General features: G+C 39.8%; 4 protein-coding genes across 7 annotated transcripts; 2 read left to right on the top strand and 2 right to left on the bottom strand.

Moving 5' to 3' along the window:
- The first annotated feature begins 619 nt into the window (after positions 1-619).
- Positions 620-5,858, top strand: LOC134180108 (uncharacterized). Its single transcript, XM_062647194.1, has 11 exons — positions 620-698; positions 1,731-1,788; positions 3,189-3,972; positions 4,047-4,185; positions 4,246-4,353; positions 4,414-4,500; positions 4,559-4,654; positions 4,736-4,846; positions 4,910-5,008; positions 5,064-5,174; positions 5,240-5,858. Exons 3-11 carry the CDS (start codon positions 3,200-3,202, stop codon positions 5,732-5,734), a joined length of 2,019 nt encoding a protein of 672 aa, XP_062503178.1. The 5' UTR covers positions 620-698; positions 1,731-1,788; positions 3,189-3,199; the 3' UTR covers positions 5,735-5,858.
- A 953-nt stretch (positions 5,859-6,811) lies between these two features.
- On the bottom strand, positions 6,812-7,520 carry LOC134179267 (E3 ubiquitin-protein ligase pellino homolog 2-like). Its single transcript, XM_062646125.1, has 5 exons — positions 7,494-7,520; positions 7,348-7,449; positions 7,168-7,290; positions 6,992-7,107; positions 6,812-6,929 (listed from the first exon to the last, which is right to left on the bottom strand). Exons 1-5 carry the CDS (start codon positions 7,518-7,520, stop codon positions 6,812-6,814), a joined length of 486 nt encoding a protein of 161 aa, XP_062502109.1.
- Positions 7,355-10,901, bottom strand: LOC134180055 (centrosomal protein CCDC61-like). Of its 4 annotated transcripts, none has more exons than XM_062647131.1 (8): positions 10,662-10,901; positions 10,484-10,524; positions 8,867-8,908; positions 8,636-8,793; positions 8,452-8,557; positions 8,351-8,397; positions 7,523-7,627; positions 7,355-7,449 (listed from the first exon to the last, which is right to left on the bottom strand). In XM_062647131.1, exons 1-7 carry the CDS (start codon positions 10,834-10,836, stop codon positions 7,597-7,599), a joined length of 600 nt encoding a protein of 199 aa, XP_062503115.1. In that variant the 5' UTR covers positions 10,837-10,901; the 3' UTR covers positions 7,355-7,449; positions 7,523-7,596. The 4 variants fall into 4 exon arrangements, with proteins under 4 accessions (XP_062503115.1, XP_062503117.1, XP_062503116.1 ...); XM_062647133.1 differs by lacking the exon at positions 7,355-7,449 and adding an exon at positions 7,947-8,067; XM_062647132.1 differs by lacking the exon at positions 7,355-7,449 and adding an exon at positions 7,956-8,067 and having other exon boundaries at positions 7,527-7,627.
- A 5,956-nt stretch (positions 10,902-16,857) lies between these two features.
- Positions 16,858-18,022, top strand: LOC134180215 (diisopropyl-fluorophosphatase-like). Its single transcript, XM_062647318.1, has 2 exons — positions 16,858-17,135; positions 17,197-18,022. The coding sequence occupies exons 1-2, from the start codon at positions 16,899-16,901 to the stop codon at positions 17,461-17,463; spliced, it is 504 nt and encodes a 167-aa protein (XP_062503302.1). The 5' UTR covers positions 16,858-16,898; the 3' UTR covers positions 17,464-18,022.
- The last annotated feature ends 402 nt before the right edge of the window (positions 18,023-18,424 follow it).

Below are 18,424 nucleotides of genomic sequence, written 5' to 3' on the forward strand. Positions count from 1 at the left end.
TAATTCTGCTGAGTTCTACAGTACATATTCTCTCTAATTTGCTTGCATGTGCAGCTTTACGATGAGTACATGTTAGCTAGAAAGCGCGTTGAGGCCTAGAGCACCTGATAAGTCCTTTAGTGCGTCAGGACACAAATCTAGCAGAAGTTGCCGTCTTGCTGTGACAAGAGTCTGACCCTCGCTGCAACAACTGCAACTGCGCCATGTCTTTGGGTGGTCATCCGCGCTGGTGGGCGATAATTAATTACCAGACAATTACTGACGGTTTTTCCTCCGCGATTAATTAATAACGAAAACAAGAATTACCCTGTTTACTGGTGCAGCAGTACGGCGACAACATCCGTCAGTACGCGCTATTATTCCTCTAACCAGCGCTTCCATGTATCTACACTGCTCATAATTGAAACCATGAGTCGGATAATTGGTTGCCCCAATCGGATAATTGGGCGGGAAATACTGTAGTAGAGGCGTGGGAGCTAACAAGTAAACACACACGCCTCTGGATCTATGCACCACTGCAGGAAGTTTTGTGAAATCATCGATGGCTATTTTTGCTCGTCGAAAGTCACGTGAGTTTTGTTGAGTCGAGTTGTAATATTACATTACTAGTTGCGACGCAATCAAACTTGACCAGTTGCCAAGTTCGTTTGCCAGAGTTAATCGAGACGTCGAGACGCCTGGCTAGAGAGAAAAGAAAGGTAAATTGCAAACACTCACAGGTATATATATGTACGTATGTGTAGAGCTAAGTATCTCTAGTTAGACGTGGGAGCAATTGAGTGCGATTTTCGACGGAATGTTGACACATCTAGACGCAACGCCGTGCTTTCTAGTTAGACAAACGGTGTCTACGTGCATGCTTGAACAATTAGTTGCGAGCAATTAGACAGCACTAGCTGGCTAGAGATCGGTCAGTTGGCACTTTGTACGGTACCGCGTTCACGCCATGCAGAACCGAGTCTCTAGAGCTGGTTTCAAGATTGCCAATAAGTTACTAAGAAAAGGGCTTGTTTGATGCCGATTTTGATCACCTAGCTACACCGCTTTCTGGCAGCTCAGTTGCATTAGTTGCTGCTAACACTAGATCATGAAAGTACTTTTCGTGGCTCCTGCGGCGAATGAATGCAGCCATGGTTCGGTCGACAGAAACTAAACCTATCGGACATACCTACTCCTTCATATACCTCTACAGTGTGATCCTGGATGAGTTGAAGAGTAGTACGTACAGTACAGGGACTACAGACCAACTGGGACTGTTGGCTAGCAAGCTTGTTGTAGAGTCCCCAGATTGCTACTGCCAAATGAACTTCGTCATAAAAGGGTGTCTGATAGTGCGTATACACCCTAGATAATTATATTGCAATCAATAAGGCTGCTAGTTATTGTTTGTGGTGAGACAAAACAGCTTGAGTATTGTATTTAATCAACCTTCCAATCGACTTGTTTTTCCTGGATGGAACATTTTGTTCTGCATGTCAGTGGAAGTACAAATGGTTGTAGCACACACACACACACACACACATATATATATATATATATATATATATATATATATATATATATATATATATATATATAGTTAGCATGGCTATGCTATAATTAATTACGTCCATCACAAGCAAGCAAAATTAAAATTTGAAATATACAGGGGGTGACCAAGCATGACATCAGTATCAGTTGCAATTAACTGTATTTTCTACCATGCTCAAAGGTCTTTTTGATATCTGTAGGAAAGTAAGAAGCATATCACTGATCAAAGACTGCAGCAGATCAACTAAGTCTGCTGAGGTGAGTTTACTGTTTCAGCCTTTTATAAGTTTCTAAATCACTGAAATACGTTATGGTAAACATTGGGTATATATCATGCAACTTAGTGTTTAGTGTATTATTATCTTTGCTCAGAATTAGGATTTTTGTCTTGTTTTATAACTTTAGATTATCAACTCTGAATAAAACTGATCAACACTTTGGTTTCATATTTACACATTTAGATGCAGGTATATCTAAGTATCTCTAGTGTGAAACAGGTCTGTAGGTGTCACAAAGCCAAAATGTCTGACTGCAAGCAAATCTTCATATGTATCTATATCTATATATATATATATATATATATATATATATATATATATATATATATATACATATAAAATCTCATATGGTATTTTGTGGCTTCATAATTAGACATTGCATGAATATAAATCAGTTTTGTGTGTGTGTGTGTGTGTGTGTGTGTGTGTGTGTGTGTGTGTGTGTGTGTGTGTGTGTGTGTGTGTGTGTGTGTGTGTGTGTAAACAATGATCAGGAAGAGAAGGCTAAGGTGGCTATAGGCCACGTACCCAGGATGAAACTTCATTGCATGTATTCCAAGGCAACTTTTACAAGTTTGAAGGAGGTAAGCGTTCTGTAGGCGGCCAGAAGCTGAGATGGATCAATGCTGTGATGAGAGATTTGAAGAAATGTAAGCTCAACAAAGAATGGATGCACATTGTCCAACATGTGCTATAAAAGTGGAGATCCATAGTGCATGGACACTGTACCGAGAAACCTGAGGAAATGGAAAAGATGGAAAAAGATAAGAGGAAGGAAAGAAATGAGGGGAAGCAAGTATCAGATCAGACCAACCTACAGTGTACTCAACCTGCATGCATGGTTGCAATTTTACTGCCCAAACTATAGGCAGCTAGGTCTTGTCAATCACCAACGACAGAAACATGGAGCAGCAGCTCAAGAGATCCTCTTTTGTTGTGACTGCCACCAAACACTGTAATTAAACAGCAAGGTTATAGAAATCCTATGAAGTTCTGCAATCAAAATCCGAACAGAGTCCAGAGATTACATTGGAGGCAATGAAGTCCTAGGAATTGACCTAACAATGTGGCCTGCACCACTTACTCAAGTGAAGGCAGAACATGGATGGATGGATGGTGTGTGTGTGTGTGTGTGTGTGTGTGTGTGTGTGTGTGTGTGTGTGTGTGTGTGTCGCAAACCTATTTTCAAGGGGGTTCACCAACACACACTTTGATTATTGCTGCTGCTCTCAAGCCTATAAATCTGCACTAGCTAAAAGCCATCACACAGTAACAGTCTCTATTTCAAAACATACATGCACTGTACGTACAGTATACATTGCATGATATAGCAACAAGATGTATATATCTAAGTTGGAAATCATTTTCTTGTGCATTCAGAGCACCTTGGTATGGATCGCAAAGAACAATGGAAACAAAGAAAACTGCTACTGCAAATTGGAAAGGAACTAACAGAGGAAGAAATGTCCAGTGCTATATTCATTCTAAAAGTTGACATCCATGACAGTCAAGAACACACACAGAAATGGAAGCAAATAATTGGATCACTTGAAGAAATAGAGAGAAAAGACAAGATTTCAATCATTCAGCTATTACGCGAACTCCTAGAACAAATTGACTTACAAAAGGTCGTTGATAAGTACTACAATTTGTTTTCTACAAGTCAAGAAAGTCATGGATTACCTAGTAACATGCTCGATACAGCTAGCCAATGTACTACTGACACACACGTTGAAGAAGACTGTGTTTCAAATCCACGTGATGCTTATGTCACTCAGTCTAGGCATACAGGAGATGAATCTCATGAAAAGGTCATTCCAGTCCAATGTTCTGACAACGAATTGAACAATGGGTGTTCAACAGAAGAAAAATATAATGTAGACACTACGATTGTGAATCCACCATCACATGTAGCTGCTGAAATGTCTCCAAGTAAAGATGATGCTGTATACACTCAACTGCATGAGATACTTATGGAAACGAGTGCAGGAAGCTCTCCGGCTTTAACTTGCACCAAACAACACTCAGCCCCACAATATTCCGAGCCTACTGATCCACTAGACAGACAAAGCGTTTCACTCACCAACTCTTCATGTAGAAGCTCTCGTATCAGAAGAAAGTCTTGGCCTGTTAGAGCAATTGAAATCTCTGATTCAGATCACAGGTTTAGTAAACCTTCAATTATCAAGTAAACTTTATGCCTTTATTTAGTACGTTTGTTTGTGTGTCTATACACAGATCTCACAACCATTTTCCAGTTCCAGCTGAGCTGATGCAACTCGTTGAACCAGATCAAGTAGAATTTGAACGTTGGTGGCTTGCAGCTGAAGGTCCAGAGTATCCTCTACAAATCAAGTATCAAGCTCTGTTTCAAGAGGTTTAGATTTGCCATATTCAAACCATTATACCTGCATCTCAATCGGTTTCGTTTTTGCAGAATCTTAGAAAAGCGCTTCCAGAATTGTTGGCTGCATCAGGTCGTACTGATGGCTTACAAAGGCTTGTTGATGCTATCGGACCAAGGGCACTGTTCCACAGACACACAGTATATGAACTGTATTTACATAATTGTACAGCAATGTTAATTACACCCCATCTTTGTTAGAACACTTGGACACCACTAGACTGGGCAGCCAGTAGTGGACGGCTTTCTTGTGTCCAATGGCTTATCCAACACTATGATGCCGTCTATGTATGATTTAGTACTTTCACCTAATCATGCAAAACGTATATTGTGTATGGTAATCTAGTTGAATCATGCTTTGCTTTGGGCTGGACAAAATGGTCACGAGGATGTGATGCAAGAGCTGATTGAAAGTGGAGCAAATCCTTGTTTTCGACATCCGGTAAGATGTAACAAAGAATGTAGAAGAAACACTAAATTTAAGTTTCTCAATGGTGATGCTGATGATAAGCTTTCTTCCTAGACTGGAGACTCTGTGCTCCACTTTGCAAGTCGAGTTGGTCAAAACAAAGTTATTCAATTGATTCTTCGTCAGTTCAGAGGACAGCTCACGTCCAACCATGGAACATTTTTTGTATGTGACAACATTCAATTATGAAGATTGTGCTTGCTGTATCATACTGTACGTACCATTTAGGGTCACTATACACCACTACATGAAGCAGCAGACTGTGGACAACCGGCCACAGTCTCAGTGCTTCTTAAAGAAGGTGCCCATGTCAATGCAATGTCACTGGCAAGTACATATCTATCTTTAGTCTAAAACAATCTTCATGTCACATGTGTTACAGCTTGGTGAAACTCCCTTGGTGTTGGCAGTCAAAGGAAAGTGTGACCGTGAACACAGATTGTGTGTAGACATTCTACTGCAGCATGGAGCAGATGTAGCTATCACAGACAAGGTATACCTATGTGTACTAATTTCCTCATCATGAACTTCTTGTCAGCTTGCACAATCATGTTGTAGAAGAACAGAACAGTCTTCCAACATGCTACTGATAATCCGGCTTGTTATCTTACTTTCCTTCAACATGGAGCAATACCAAACACACAAGTGGATATCGACACTGTTGATAATTTCATCACACTGCGACTTTTACAGTCTCATCGATCAGAGATTGCTTACAATATTGAGAGGTGGAGGCTAAGGTGTCCTAAGACACAAGCAAAAATTATCCCTTTGGAGCACATTTCTCTACTGGAGATGAAACAACGAGCTCACCACGTCTTGCTGAAGTTTCAGCAACATTTGTATAAACAACATGGCTTGATATTAATGTGGACTTGTGCAGCATTGAAATCACTGGCAAATTCTGTAGTTGGACAACAAGTCGACAGCGTGATGAAGTCTGCATACATGCACTTACAACTCCTCTACAAGAACCAGCCACAGCGAAACGTAAATTCAAACACAGTTTTGCTCTTTACAGATAAACATGGTCATTTTCAGTTTGATGCCTAGAGCGTACATGTATGTATACTAGAATCTATGTATAGTGAACAGCATGTAACCAATGTATAGTGAATAGTAAATCAACTGTGATAGTTGTCAATGTATAGTGAATAGTAAATCAACTGTGATAGTTGTCAAACAACCTTTGCCTCTAAATTACTATGGGCATAATGCTATGGGTACTGCAACAGGTGCAGACTGATGAAAATTACCAGTAACCAGGCAATTGTATCAGTGGTACAAACGGAAGACCTCTGATCAAGAAGGTTGTCTGTTGGCAGCCTGCTGGGAAAGCTGGCATCATGAAGCCTTCCGTTCCAATAGACAAATTAAATCAATTTTAACAGTGTTCATTTGCTAATGTCAAAAACTTGCATTGTAATTAGAGTTGCACCGATAATCAAATCGGTTATCAGCCGATATAGGCATATTGGTTTCATATTGGAATCAGTAGATCTTGGATAGGTGCGTGCCTGATAGATGCATAGTCAGTCCACTAGAGTCACGTGAGTTGCGTGCATGTGGGCAAAGAAACAGAAGTCTCCCGTTTTGGAGCAATTCGAAGTGACCGAGGACACAAGATCCCCATGCTGCAAGGCTTGTAAAACATGAACGTCAACAATTAGCTATAAAATATAATGATATCAGATATCAGTATGGGTATGGGCTTTTTGCTTGAATATTGAATTTCAGTATATTGGCTAAATAGTACCCTTATCGCTGCAACACTAATTGTAATGTTTACTGAATCACTTCAAGAAAGTTTCACAGCCTGCCATGTGGAAGATTGACTTAGAATTTAAAAGAGACAAAGCAGTGCTAAACACGTATCCACATAAAATACATTATATTTACCCTATTACATTGATTTTTCCATAAATAGATAAATAAATGCAGTATTGTCTCTACAATTACAATGACTGTCAAAGTAAATGATGTGTCAATTGCTACGATCAACTTAGCATGTCAACTTAAACTCAATTCACAAAAACCTCCATCCATGACGAATGTTTCTGAAAAGTGTACTGCTCAACTGCACCCAGTCAAACTCTGTTCTACGTACACATTTAGGCAAAATCGAGTGTTTCACTTGTCCCACAGTAACTTGACATATCCAGGATCACCCATTACGGGAAAGACGCAAAACGGGCACCTAACGAGTTGATCGTCGGGCCCATATGAAATAGGTATTCTATTCCAGTATCTGTGGAGAGCACAGCAATGCTATAGTGACCGATCCTTACACGACTATTACATCTATCTCACTTCACTGTGCTTTCTGATGCAACGTGACCGCACCGCACAAACGAATATGTCTGCGAATCCGTGTCGAGATAGAACGAGCTATCCTTTCTGAAACGAAGTTGCACATACGGACCAACCTATACAAGACCCGTCTCATTCGACGACATTCGGGAAAGTAACAATCATATATTTCCTACCTGTCTGCACACGGGACATGTTCGACGCATGAAATCTCCTCCCAAGTCAACACCCCAAGAGTGACGTCCGTGGACATGACCACACTTTAAGTACGCGTAAGGAGTGACCTCTTGCCCACCAGCCTGTTGCAACATAACAGTTCGGTACGAGTGGTAAAACTAAGATTCCTCTCCACTTACCGACTTTGATAAACTTGGAAACTGAAGGATATTTAGACCGACAGGACACTGAGGCCACGAATCATTCAGTTTCTTCTTCAGGTCGTGCACTTGACTGTCAGACTATAGAAATAGACGGAACATATTAGTGTACCTACTTGTATAACTCCATTGTTATTTAGAGAATGAAGCATACTGGAGTCTGTGATCTGCTAATTGATGACCTCCAAAGGAGAGTGGCTCCACACAAGTCAATCAGACAGCCGTCCGTCAAGATATTACTCTCACCATTACCAGTACACTAGCACACACGACAACTCATTCACTACAACAGTACATGTGAAAAATAAAAATTCTGGACAAAAGATCTGCAGAATTTATGATGATGGCTACATATAACAGAGAATGATACAGTCAGACCTCGTTATTCCCACACCCTCACTTTCCAACCAAGGGACACGTCGTGAAACCAATTTACAAGGTCACTGTATATTTGTTACCGATAATCCCAACAGAAAGCAGCAGGACAAACAGGGTCGAACTACCGAGGTCTGACTTTACCACAAAAAGTAAGCTAAACAACAGCCAATCAGCTATTACTAAATGCTGCCAGCTATTACTTTTCCTACTTTAAGTATGCTGAGAAATGTCTTCACAATTCAGTACACACACATAAGATACTCTTGTCAGTAACATTGTTTGCAACCGCAATACTGCACTTGTTCTCAAATTGCAAATTGTCTAAGCATGAAGAATTAGCATGATCACAACACTTGCACTACCCAATATGTCGTTACATCTACAGGATACAGTAGAGGTCGGATATGAGAGGGTCAAATAAGTTGGATAAGCGAGGATTAGCTGCTACATAAAGGTACAGATAGTTATCAAACTCCAGTCAGCTACATTTCGCTAAAGTATAATTAAACATGTTAGTGCAACACTGTCTGATGTTGAGAATCTGCTTTTGCCAATCAGAGAGCAAACGAGCAAGTACACAAACACATTACATAAATCAACTTACGACGCTCGCAGATGGCTATACTCTAAACGTCGATGATTTCGAGATAACTAAAGACAATTACATAAACACACCTTTCATCATACGTACGAAACAAATAATACCTGTCGTTTTAGATTTGCTAACTCACTTCGTAATTTCCTTATGGTTGTTTGCTGCACTGCAGGATCCAGCTTTCCAATATATGGCAGTGGCAATGGGCAGTGTACTCTGCAAATGCCAAACAAAGTAATCAGTAACTCAAGATGGCAAATCCAAGTGTAGCAGTCATTAGTTGACGCATCTCACCTGTCAAACTCAACCGTGTACATTAGAATAAGATAACGCTTGTTTGCTACATGCGATAAAGGCTTTGATACGGGCTGTCTAGACTTATGACCTTGATGGCTCCTTAGCTGCTCCAAATCAGAAAATGTCATGAGATCCAAAGATACCGAAGAGCTAGTCTACACAGTAGAAGAACACAAGCACTAACGACTATACTTGCACTGCCAGCCACGTGGTGTAGTTATGACCAACCTTGGTAACGACAGATTTAAGCATATCCACAAATACATGAAACTGCAAAGAAAAATAATCAGTCAAAGATCAATAATTGCTGACCTATTACTAGTAGTGACTGCCACGTTTCAATTCATTTCTACATTATGTTGTATGATTTATTGGCAAACAATCACTTCAAACTCAACTACAGACCAACTTTTTCTATATCTGACACAAACACAATACTCAACATGCATAAATTCCATGTCTTAGTATTACATAGCTTGCCACATTGTAAAATCACATAATAAGGTATTCAATATAATAATTGTAAAAGGAAAAGGAAACACGGCTAACAATGCTGCTAATTCTCAAACAAAAACATGCACTAACACCACATATTACGTTTAACATCTTTCTCTAATAATGTATTCTGAAATTATCACTTACTTAAATAGTTACACAAAACCGAAAACCTACCCAATTTGTATCTGATAACAGTATATAAACATAGGAGCATCATGAATATGCCAGTATCACATGGCTTTCAAGTTGTATACACTTGCCAACATTAACACTCTCCTTGCAAGTTGACCACAAAGTCCATCTTCTCTTACATGGCAGATTACATTACATACCTCATCCAGGTAAGGTGCGGCATAGGTGATGTTTACTTGAACAGTAACAGCACACAAAGCGCACATATAGCATGAGCCTTTACTTCAAATATGACTGAGCCGTGGTATTAAAATTGTGATCAAAACCTAACTGAAAAGAGAACGTCTTAAAGCAGCTAAGTTATAACTTATTATGTGCCTGTACGAATTGATAACCTCTCATACAAGCCTGTGCAAACTTAATCGGCACAGACTATTTTTCAAGCTTAGCCTAACAAATAATTCGAACTAAAAAATTGCTTAGGTCCTGCATCGAATCAGCTGCCTTTATGCTGTCTAATCTGTTTTCCCTAATTTGTGCTTAACCAAAACGGCAGTTTTTGTTGTTGCAAGGAAATGTTTTGATGTGCTTTTCCATCCCCTTGTTTAATTAAAAAGTAAGATAGCAAGTTAAAACATGCTGTTTCTTTGTGCATGATGTCAAGAGACATGTGTACCCTGCAATCAGTGCACATGCACAAGCCAATTATAAATCCAAATTTCATTTGTGCAAAAACAAAAAAAGCAAACCGTTTTAATTGTCATCAAACAGTAAAGCCATCTCAAGATAAATGATACAGTGAGTTAAAGGTCCAACAGTTGTCTTCGGTTTTCTAAAAATGTTGAGATAAATCAACATGATTTGTACATCCTAAGTGGTTTCCTTGTTCTGCTTTGTTTTCACAAAACTTGAAATCACAGAACTATATCAAGCTTGTGTAGATGCACTCATGCCTGCATACAAATCATACGTATGTATGTACATGTACCCTTACGCAAACCTTAACAATGCAGTGTGCGAGTGCAGTTTGATGCCCTGACCTAATTCAAAAATGTCTGATTTATCATTAGCTGCAAATTATCATTCAATCTCAGCCTACAACATTCCCAGTAAAGAAGTGACAAGTTCCCTCTAAAAATTAATTTATTAAACTATAACACAAAATAAAACATAAAAATAAACCTTCACAGACTTTACATTAGAGCAGAATTTTACCTGCTTAAAATTTCCTGTCTTCTGTGTAAGTTCTTTGATGTCTGACAATACATCAAAATGAATACAAAATTTGTGTGTGTGTGTGTGTGTGTGTGTGTGTGTGTGTGTGTGTGTGTGTGTGTGTGTGTGTGTGCGTGTGTGTGTGTGTGTTTGCACATCTAATACCACATAAACTCACATGATGGTTGGAACTCTCCTCTCCACTGTTCAGCAGTAGTCTTGTCCTCTACGTCGACAACCAACAGCTGCTGCTCAGAACCGTCGTCGCATGGAACGACTTGTACGGTGACAAGGTAGTCCAAACCGCGGAAAGTAAACTTGCCGCTTACAGGCTCAGATTCCACGTTATCCATAAACAGTCTCGTAGAACTGACTTCCACACACAATTACTTACTTAGGTGTAGAAAAGTAAAGTAAGCAAGAGATTCAAATCGAGTCGCTCGAGTGACACAGTGTAGCGCATGCGTAGTAAAATTCGCAAACAGCCTCGGTTTACCGGTGTCTTGCTACTTGCGCAACATTTTTTCAAGGGAAAGTCATGAATCCTAGTGATAACGATGAGTACTGTAGGGTTTAGTAGCACGACGTGATGTGTTCGTAGGCGTTCACGTATAGGTTTTCTATTTCTAAGCAAAATCTTACGCTACCCGACAGACTGTCAGTAGTATTTACAAGTGTTTTCTCACTGATTAGACACTATAGCTATGCATGTCTAAGATACTGTTAGCTTCAGTCTGAACAAGCACGTGACGGTCCAAATTTAAAAGACCCGGTGTCCCAGTCCAAACTATCCGGGTCTAAAGTATCCTACCCGGATAGTCTAGACTATCCGGCCGGGTACTTCGTCCTAGGCTAGACTATCCTCTATCCGGACAAACTATCCGGGTACAGATCGTGAATGCGTGCTAGGGAAATTCATGGACAAGAAGGGCGGTCAACAAACGGTCAACAAACACAAACGTCGCTCTTTTTTTGGACGTTTTTTTTCTAGAAGGATGCTTTGAGCTAGGCATCTGGATGCGATGACTTCAACATGGCAACTACACTCAAGTTATCTAGGTACGTACATTTACAAACAGTCTGAGACGCGCGCGCGAGCTTGTGAATGAGTGTGTGTGTGTGTGTGTGTGTGTGTGCGTGCGTGCGTGCGTGCGTGCGTGCGTGTGCGCGTGCTTGCGTGCGAACTAGACATTTAATTAATTATGTCTCGTTATATATTCTTCTATGACTATCTAGTTTTACTTGTTAGTGTATGTATCTTGTCTGGCCTTGAGCACTGTACCTGTAGTGGTATGAAACAAAATATATTATTATTATTATTATATAATATTTATTTCTATTGCATCACCACAGTAATGGAGTTCCCAATTGTTATGACAAATTACATTTATACTTTGTTATTTCATATTTTTGTTATGTCAAATTTATTTTAAGCACAAGTTTTATTTTATATTTACATAATGTCAGATCAAATTTATATATTGATCAAATTATGTGAATCGGAATTGATGTGTCGAATTGAATTTATTTACAGTCACAGACCCTGAAATAAGGATTTCAAATTGATTGGCCATTTAGTCCGAGCTGTAGCCGCCATTTTGAAAAATGAATGACTAATTACATAACCATTCGTTGAGTCTGATCCATGTCATAACTGGTAGAGTGATGTGATTTGTGTTTCCTAAGCTGGATATGTTTATGCTAAACAGTGTGATTAAATAGAAATATTTAATCAGTTCACCTATATATCCAGTATTCACTATTGTTGTGTGATGCCTATCGGCTGCCTGCATGATTGTACAAATGCCCTGTATTGTGTATGTACTAACGGTTGTCTGTCACAGCCAGACACTCATCCTGAAAAATGGCTGGCTGTTATTTCATGCTCTGCAGTCATATCAAATCTGTTATGTGCCACATCAAATTTGAAAGTCACATTAAAGTCTCGATCTATGTCAAATGGATACAGTGCCATTTGTCTGTTTGGAACATTTTAGTGTTACTTGTACACTTACTTCAACTAACTTTAGCATATGTCAGTTACATTGTCCAAGCACTACAATTAGGAAGCGTATAGCTGTGTGTGCATGCGTGCGAGCGTGTGTGTGTATGTGTGTTTGTGTGTGTGTGTGTGTGTGTGTGTGTGTGTGTGTGTGTGTGTGTGTGTGTGCGTGCATGTGTGTCTGGGATCAAAATTGGCCCCAGCAAGCTCTGTGGAGAACTCAACAAAAACATTTTTAATAAAACTTTCCACAAGTTACAGGAAAGACGACAAAAGAAAAAGCTCTGCATCCATTCATTGCAGGTATCAAACTACACAAACCCTCACTAGTATTATGATTAATGTATCTACGCAGTCACACAGAGCAATTAAATTAAATGACTAAGCTGTTCAAGAGTTTTCTCTAATTCTGTCTGAACAGGACTGGCAGTACCATTGTGGTTGTTTCTTTATGTCAGCTGTATTTTTGAAACACACTTTAAATGATACAGTGTGTCACAGCCCTCACATTTGACTAGTTTCTCTAATGGAAGATGCTGGTGGCAGATACAGTGGATACTTATTTTTATCTGGACAGCCACAGCCCTTCATTGCTTTTGCTTTCAGGAAATGGGTCAAACCTTTCGGATAGAAATGCAGAATGTATATGTCTACGAAGATACCGTTCTTGAAATGCAATAGAGGATGGATCAATGCCATGGCACAGGCTTGTTGAGAAAGCTATTGTAAATGGTCCGCAGTTGCCTTCTCCGAATCGTTGCTGCTGTACTGCCTTGACGTTTACAGTGATTGAGCCTTCATCGTCTGCCAGTAGTCTGTACAGACCTACCAGCTGTCTACGGAGAGAGACTGGCAAGTGGTCATTGAAAAGGCTGTCATATATGTTGACACTGTTTGATTCCATACTTGTTGAAGATGTTACCCAGTGGATCCTTTCATTGTTGTGTATTTGAATCGCACTGCTTGTAACTGGGTTAAATCCAACGGAGGTAGTGCCTATCAATGGTGAGACCAAACCATCCACATGTAGAAATTGTGATTTTAAAATTGACTGTGCTGCTGTTATATGTCTGTCAGTCAACCATTGACCTTGAATCAGTTCTTTTTCATCAGCAAAAGAAAGTTGTAATTGTGGTAGCCACCAGTGGTTAGATTGTTGTTCAATGTTGATGTCGTCTTTGTCTGCAATCAGTATCGGTGTTTCTATTTTTGTCTTAGCTGCATTGCAGCACCTCTTGCCATGGTGACATTTCAGACCACACGTGATTCCTTGTTGTTTGCAGCTGCATTTGGCCTTCTTACTACAGTTAGTGGTGCATTTGCATCCATCAGATGCAATCTTTACCCGTTTTTTTTCTGGCACATCAACAATCTTCTTAGCCGATTCAGAGAAATCATCAACATTCAGTGATCGTTTTCTGCTATTGCATTCACCTTGACAAAAATATATGTATTGTGTTTTTACATTGCTGAAGGAAATGGTTAATTATTATTGGGGCGAGTCTTGGTGAAACCCTTCTTTTGCATACTGTATTGACATATATTAAAATATATTGTGTATGTATTTATGGTTGTATGTATCTATGTAGCGTACGCACGTACGTATGTATGTATGGTATGTAAGTATGTTTGTATGTATGTATGTGTAAATGTATGTATACTTCCTCAAGTCACTTGAGTCAGCAGCACTCTCAGTATTGATTCCAGGTTTACAAGTTTCCTTTTCATTACTGATTTGATGTTTAGAAGCATACTGTGCATCACTGGTATCATGAGCAACAGATTTTTGTATATCAGTGATTTGAGGTTGCATGTAGGCTTTTATTAGAGCCCCATGATAGAGCTTGGACATAATTTTTCCGGATTCAGCTTTTAGCTGGTAACGTCCTTTGGACATTGCCTGAATTACTTCATATGGTCCTTTCCACTTTGCCTCAAGCTTTCCTCCCATTCGGTGTGAATGCTGCATTGATTTTAGAAGAACAAGAGTCCCCTCAGCATATTCCTTTAGAGGAAAAATATTTGTTTGTCAATAATATTAGTGGTAGCTTACTGCGTTAATAAAACAGACTACATGGTATTACTGACAATACATTTTCTCTAACTGTAAAATCTCGTGTTACAAGTATTGTGAATGTACAGTAGTATATACTAAAATTAGTTAGTTTTAATATCTAATGGTAGACTCAAAAGGCATGACACAGACTAACAATTTAGGATGTAGACTTCTCTGTGAATTTTGTTTATGATGAATGATGGCAAGGTGTCAACGTCAAGGTGTATGTGTGTGTGTGTGTGTGTGTGTGTGTGTGTGTGTGTGTGTGTGTGTGTGTGTGTGTGTGTGTGCGTGCATGTGTGTGTGTGTGTGTGTGTGTGTGTGTGTGTGTGTGTGTGTGTGTGTGTGTGTGTGTGTGTGTGTGTGTGTGTGTGTGAATAGCAAACTCTCTACTGTACGTGTGTAATGGAGTAGTGTCTATAGCAAATTAGCATATTTAGTATTTGTTGGGAGCAATACAAAAATACTGCCTATTGCTTAAAAATTATTCAGACACAGTGCAGGTTGAATATGTTTTAAAAATAATATCATATTTATGACTTATTGAACTAATTTGATAATCCAGCATGTGTGTTATGTTTTATGAAAGGAACAGTAGAAGATTGGAGGGATTTGCAATATTGTATGTTTGTTAAGTTTTAGATTGGTTGTCTGTCTTTGCTGTTGTGTAGATTGCATGTATGTATGTATACAGGTATATACGTATCACGGTATGTACGTATGATGGTATGTATGTATGTATGTATGTATGTGGCTCAATTGGTTAGAGTGTGCATTTGGAGATTGGCAACATCCGGGACCTTCGGGTGAGAGTTCAAGTGCGGGAGGGCCACATACATAAGTTCCCTTGGGCAAGGAACTAACATACACTTGCCTCTCTCTCCGGAGTGTCAGTTTCTGTCCAGCAAGTTTGAAGCATGAAGTATGAAGTATGAAGTACAGCAAGTATGACATACCTAGTGACATAATAGTGTGACTGCTGAAAGTGTAGAGTATAGCAGGTATAGAAAGTTTGGAGTGTCTGCAGTAACCTGGGCCCTAAGGGTCCTTGTAAAAAAGTATGTATGTATGTATGTGCACTGGAAGCCATTAGCCATGCTTTTGCACGTTGGTGACTTGTGTGAGATGGCTGAATTTAGTTGAAAGAGGTGAAACAAGGACAAACTAAAGATTTTCTTTGCAATTGCATTGTGACTAATGTGGTTGCTCCTGCACAGCACAAATTTATGGATACATCATGTACAAAGTCATAATTGAGCTCAGTTGTATTGACTACTCATTAAATAGTACTGAGCTCAGTTGTGGCAACTATTCATTCCATTATCATATATACATGTATAGGTATATATAGGTATGTATGTATGTATGTACTGTATGTATGTATGTAAATATATATGTATGTATGTACAGTATGTACAATAGGCAAGGAATTCACATGCAATTGCCTCTCTCTATGGAGTGTCGTTTCTGTCAAACCAAGTACAGCAAGTGCATGCTTACATTTTGTTACCATTTTGAAAGTTGTATTGTCATATACTCTGACTTGCAATTCTATTTAGTTAATGGTTGCCATTGAATTTTTTAGAATCAATTGACTGAGTCGATCAGCCTTGCAAAAGTCTTAAAGATATTTATTTAGCAGACACATTGTAATGTTTGTTTATCTATGAATATCGTGTAAAGTTTTCGTTCAATAGAACAGAGAACACATTGCATTTTATGTTGTGGAATATTATATAAATAAGTAAGCTGAAACTTGCACAAGGTAAATTAGTTAATGATTGTAATCACATAAAATAAAGACTGTACCTTGCTGAGGTTTGTTTCGACCAAAGTGACAACCATCAATACCATCATGGCAAGCTTGAATGACGCGCAGTTTTTGGTCTTTCGACACTATTACCCGCTGAAGGTTGATGGTGTTTGACGTAGAGTCTACTTGCTTGTGGTAGAGCACTCCATCCTGCTGTTTGAAAAGTCTGCTTGCTGATGAAGACCTCTTTTATCGTTTGCTGTAAATTCAGGTGGATACTGCGGTTGTCCGCGTTTATGACTGCGTAGGTAATCTACTAGCGCTGGACAACGACTTACAACGACTTTCAGAGAGTTTGGAAGACTTGCTCATGTCACAGTTCGAAAACGGCGGGGAAACACTATTGCGGTTTACTTTATATCAACACGGATAGTATGGACTGGTACCGGATACTTTGTCCTAGGCTACAATATCCGGCCGGATAGTCTAGACTATCCCCCGGATAATCTAGACTATCCCTCGGATAGTCTAGACTATCCCCCGGATACTCTGTCCGGGGGATACTCTGTCCTGTGACACCGGCTCTAGCTAGATCGTTTGCATCATGACCGATGTTCATATAGTTACCCCTCAGTTTGTCAAGCTTTGCGATGGCCTAAAGGGCGCTGAAGGGCCAGTCTTTGACAAAGACGGTCGTTTCTTTATGGTTGCACCGGAGGTTGAAGACGCAACCGGCCGGCCGGCTGGAGAAGTCTTGACGGTCAATCTAGACGACGGCACAGTTTCGAAATGGTGCTGCCCAGCAGTTGACGAAATGGGAGGAATACCAGCAGGATGTCAAGTACAGTGTGTAGTGCTTTCATAGGTCACGTGATGCAAAGTTCAGTTTGTAAAATCTGCAGATAGACAAAGACAACCGCCTCTGGGTAGCTGACATGCGGCTTGGATTGCTAAAAATAACCGCATCAGACGATGGAACAGCGGGCATTCATCAACAAGTTGTCAAAGAATGTGAAGGCAAACCAATGCAAGGATGCAACGACTGTGCATTCGATGCCTCTGGTAACCTATGGGTGACAGCCCCAGCTGGACCCATTGCCCCTGCACCGTACACCCGCTCCACGGAGGAAGCCTTTGGTTCCGTGTACTGCCTCACAGCCACCGGATAAACTAAACTGGTCGATCAAGGATACCTATTTTCAAATGGTATAGCAGTAACGAAAGACAGTTCGACTCTGATTGTTGCTGAAACTGGTAGTAAATCGCTGTGGGCATATGACATTACGGGTCCAGGAACGGTTAGCAACAAGCGACTGTGGGCAAACTTACCTGGCGATCATAAGGGCGGTCCTGATGGTATGGACTATGATGAAGAGGGCTTTCTATTGGTAGCCAACTGGGGTAGTGGACATCTTGAAGTCTTTGACCCTCGCGGGAAACTGACGGAACGAATAAAATGTCCATTCGCTAATCTGAGTAACTTGCAGTTCAAACCAAACAGTTCTCAAGTGTTTGTTACAGAACACGAGTTTGACGGTCTGTGGAGGTTCAACTGCAGCTGCAAGGGCCAGAAGCAGTATTGCGAATTGTAGACTAGACGTTGTCCTAAACTTTTGATTTTTTATAGCTAGATGTGGTTGTCTCTGCGCTTGTGCTGAATGGCAAAGTTAACTTTGCTTAAAATATTGTATTAGAATCCATTTTGTTTAATTTACATGTCATAGCGTAGCCTCGTACCAGACCCTCTCGAGCCTTGTCGTGCCCGGTTTCTGTATGTACCACAATGCCGATCTGGTATGAGGCTATCATTCTCCATAATAATGGATATCTTTATAACGTTTGAAGTTTAATTAATTAATTAATTAACGGATTAGAAATTTAGTTAATTAATGGGTGTACACTGGAGGTTGATGTCACTTTGACAAATTTTCGAATGTGTAACCACTAATAAGAACTTGAAAATTCAGTTCTTACAACATTTGTGTTGGTGAGTGACTCACTAAGACAATAATTATTTATACTGACAGACATTCATGGAATGCCTTGAAGTTATCTGGTGTGCAATGACGTTTGATGACGTCATTGGTGGTATAGTCAATCATCAGACATGATTCTGCGTCGTCATATCTC

The sequence above is a fragment of the Corticium candelabrum genome, chromosome 5, assembly GCF_963422355.1.
Source record: "Corticium candelabrum chromosome 5, ooCorCand1.1, whole genome shotgun sequence".
NCBI classification, from domain to species: domain Eukaryota; kingdom Metazoa; phylum Porifera; class Homoscleromorpha; order Homosclerophorida; family Plakinidae; genus Corticium; species Corticium candelabrum.

Coding starts and splice junctions, on each gene's coding strand:
- LOC134180108 (XM_062647194.1), top strand. CDS start 3,200: ATGGATCGCAAAGAACAATGGAAACAAAGAAAACTGCTACTGCAAATT. Junction 4,847..4,909: donor CCAACCATGGAACATTTTTT/GTATGTGACAAC, acceptor CGTACCATTTAG/GGTCACTATACACCACTACA. Junction 5,009..5,063: donor ATGTCAATGCAATGTCACTG/GCAAGTACATAT, acceptor CATGTGTTACAG/CTTGGTGAAACTCCCTTGGT.
- LOC134179267 (XM_062646125.1), bottom strand. CDS start 7,520: ATGCTTCATTCTCTAAATAACAATGGA. Junction 7,450..7,493: donor ATTCTCTAAATAACAATGGA/GTTATACAAGTA, acceptor CTATTTCTATAG/TCTGACAGTCAAGTGCACGA. Junction 7,108..7,167: donor CATGTCCCGTGTGCAGACAG/GTAGGAAATATA, acceptor GGTCTTGTATAG/GTTGGTCCGTATGTGCAACT.
- LOC134180055 (XM_062647131.1), bottom strand. CDS start 10,836: ATGGATAACGTGGAATCTGAGCCTGTAAGCGGCAAGTTTACTTTCCGC. Junction 10,525..10,661: donor AGGAGAGTTCCAACCATCAT/GTGAGTTTATGT, acceptor ATGTATTGTCAG/ACATCAAAGAACTTACACAG. Junction 7,628..8,350: donor TATAGCCATCTGCGAGCGTC/GTAAGTTGATTT, acceptor CGTGTGTGCTAG/TGTACTGGTAATGGTGAGAG.
- LOC134180215 (XM_062647318.1), top strand. CDS start 16,899: ATGACCGATGTTCATATAGTTACCCCTCAGTTTGTCAAGCTTTGCGAT. Junction 17,136..17,196: donor GAATACCAGCAGGATGTCAA/GTACAGTGTGTA, acceptor TAAAATCTGCAG/ATAGACAAAGACAACCGCCT.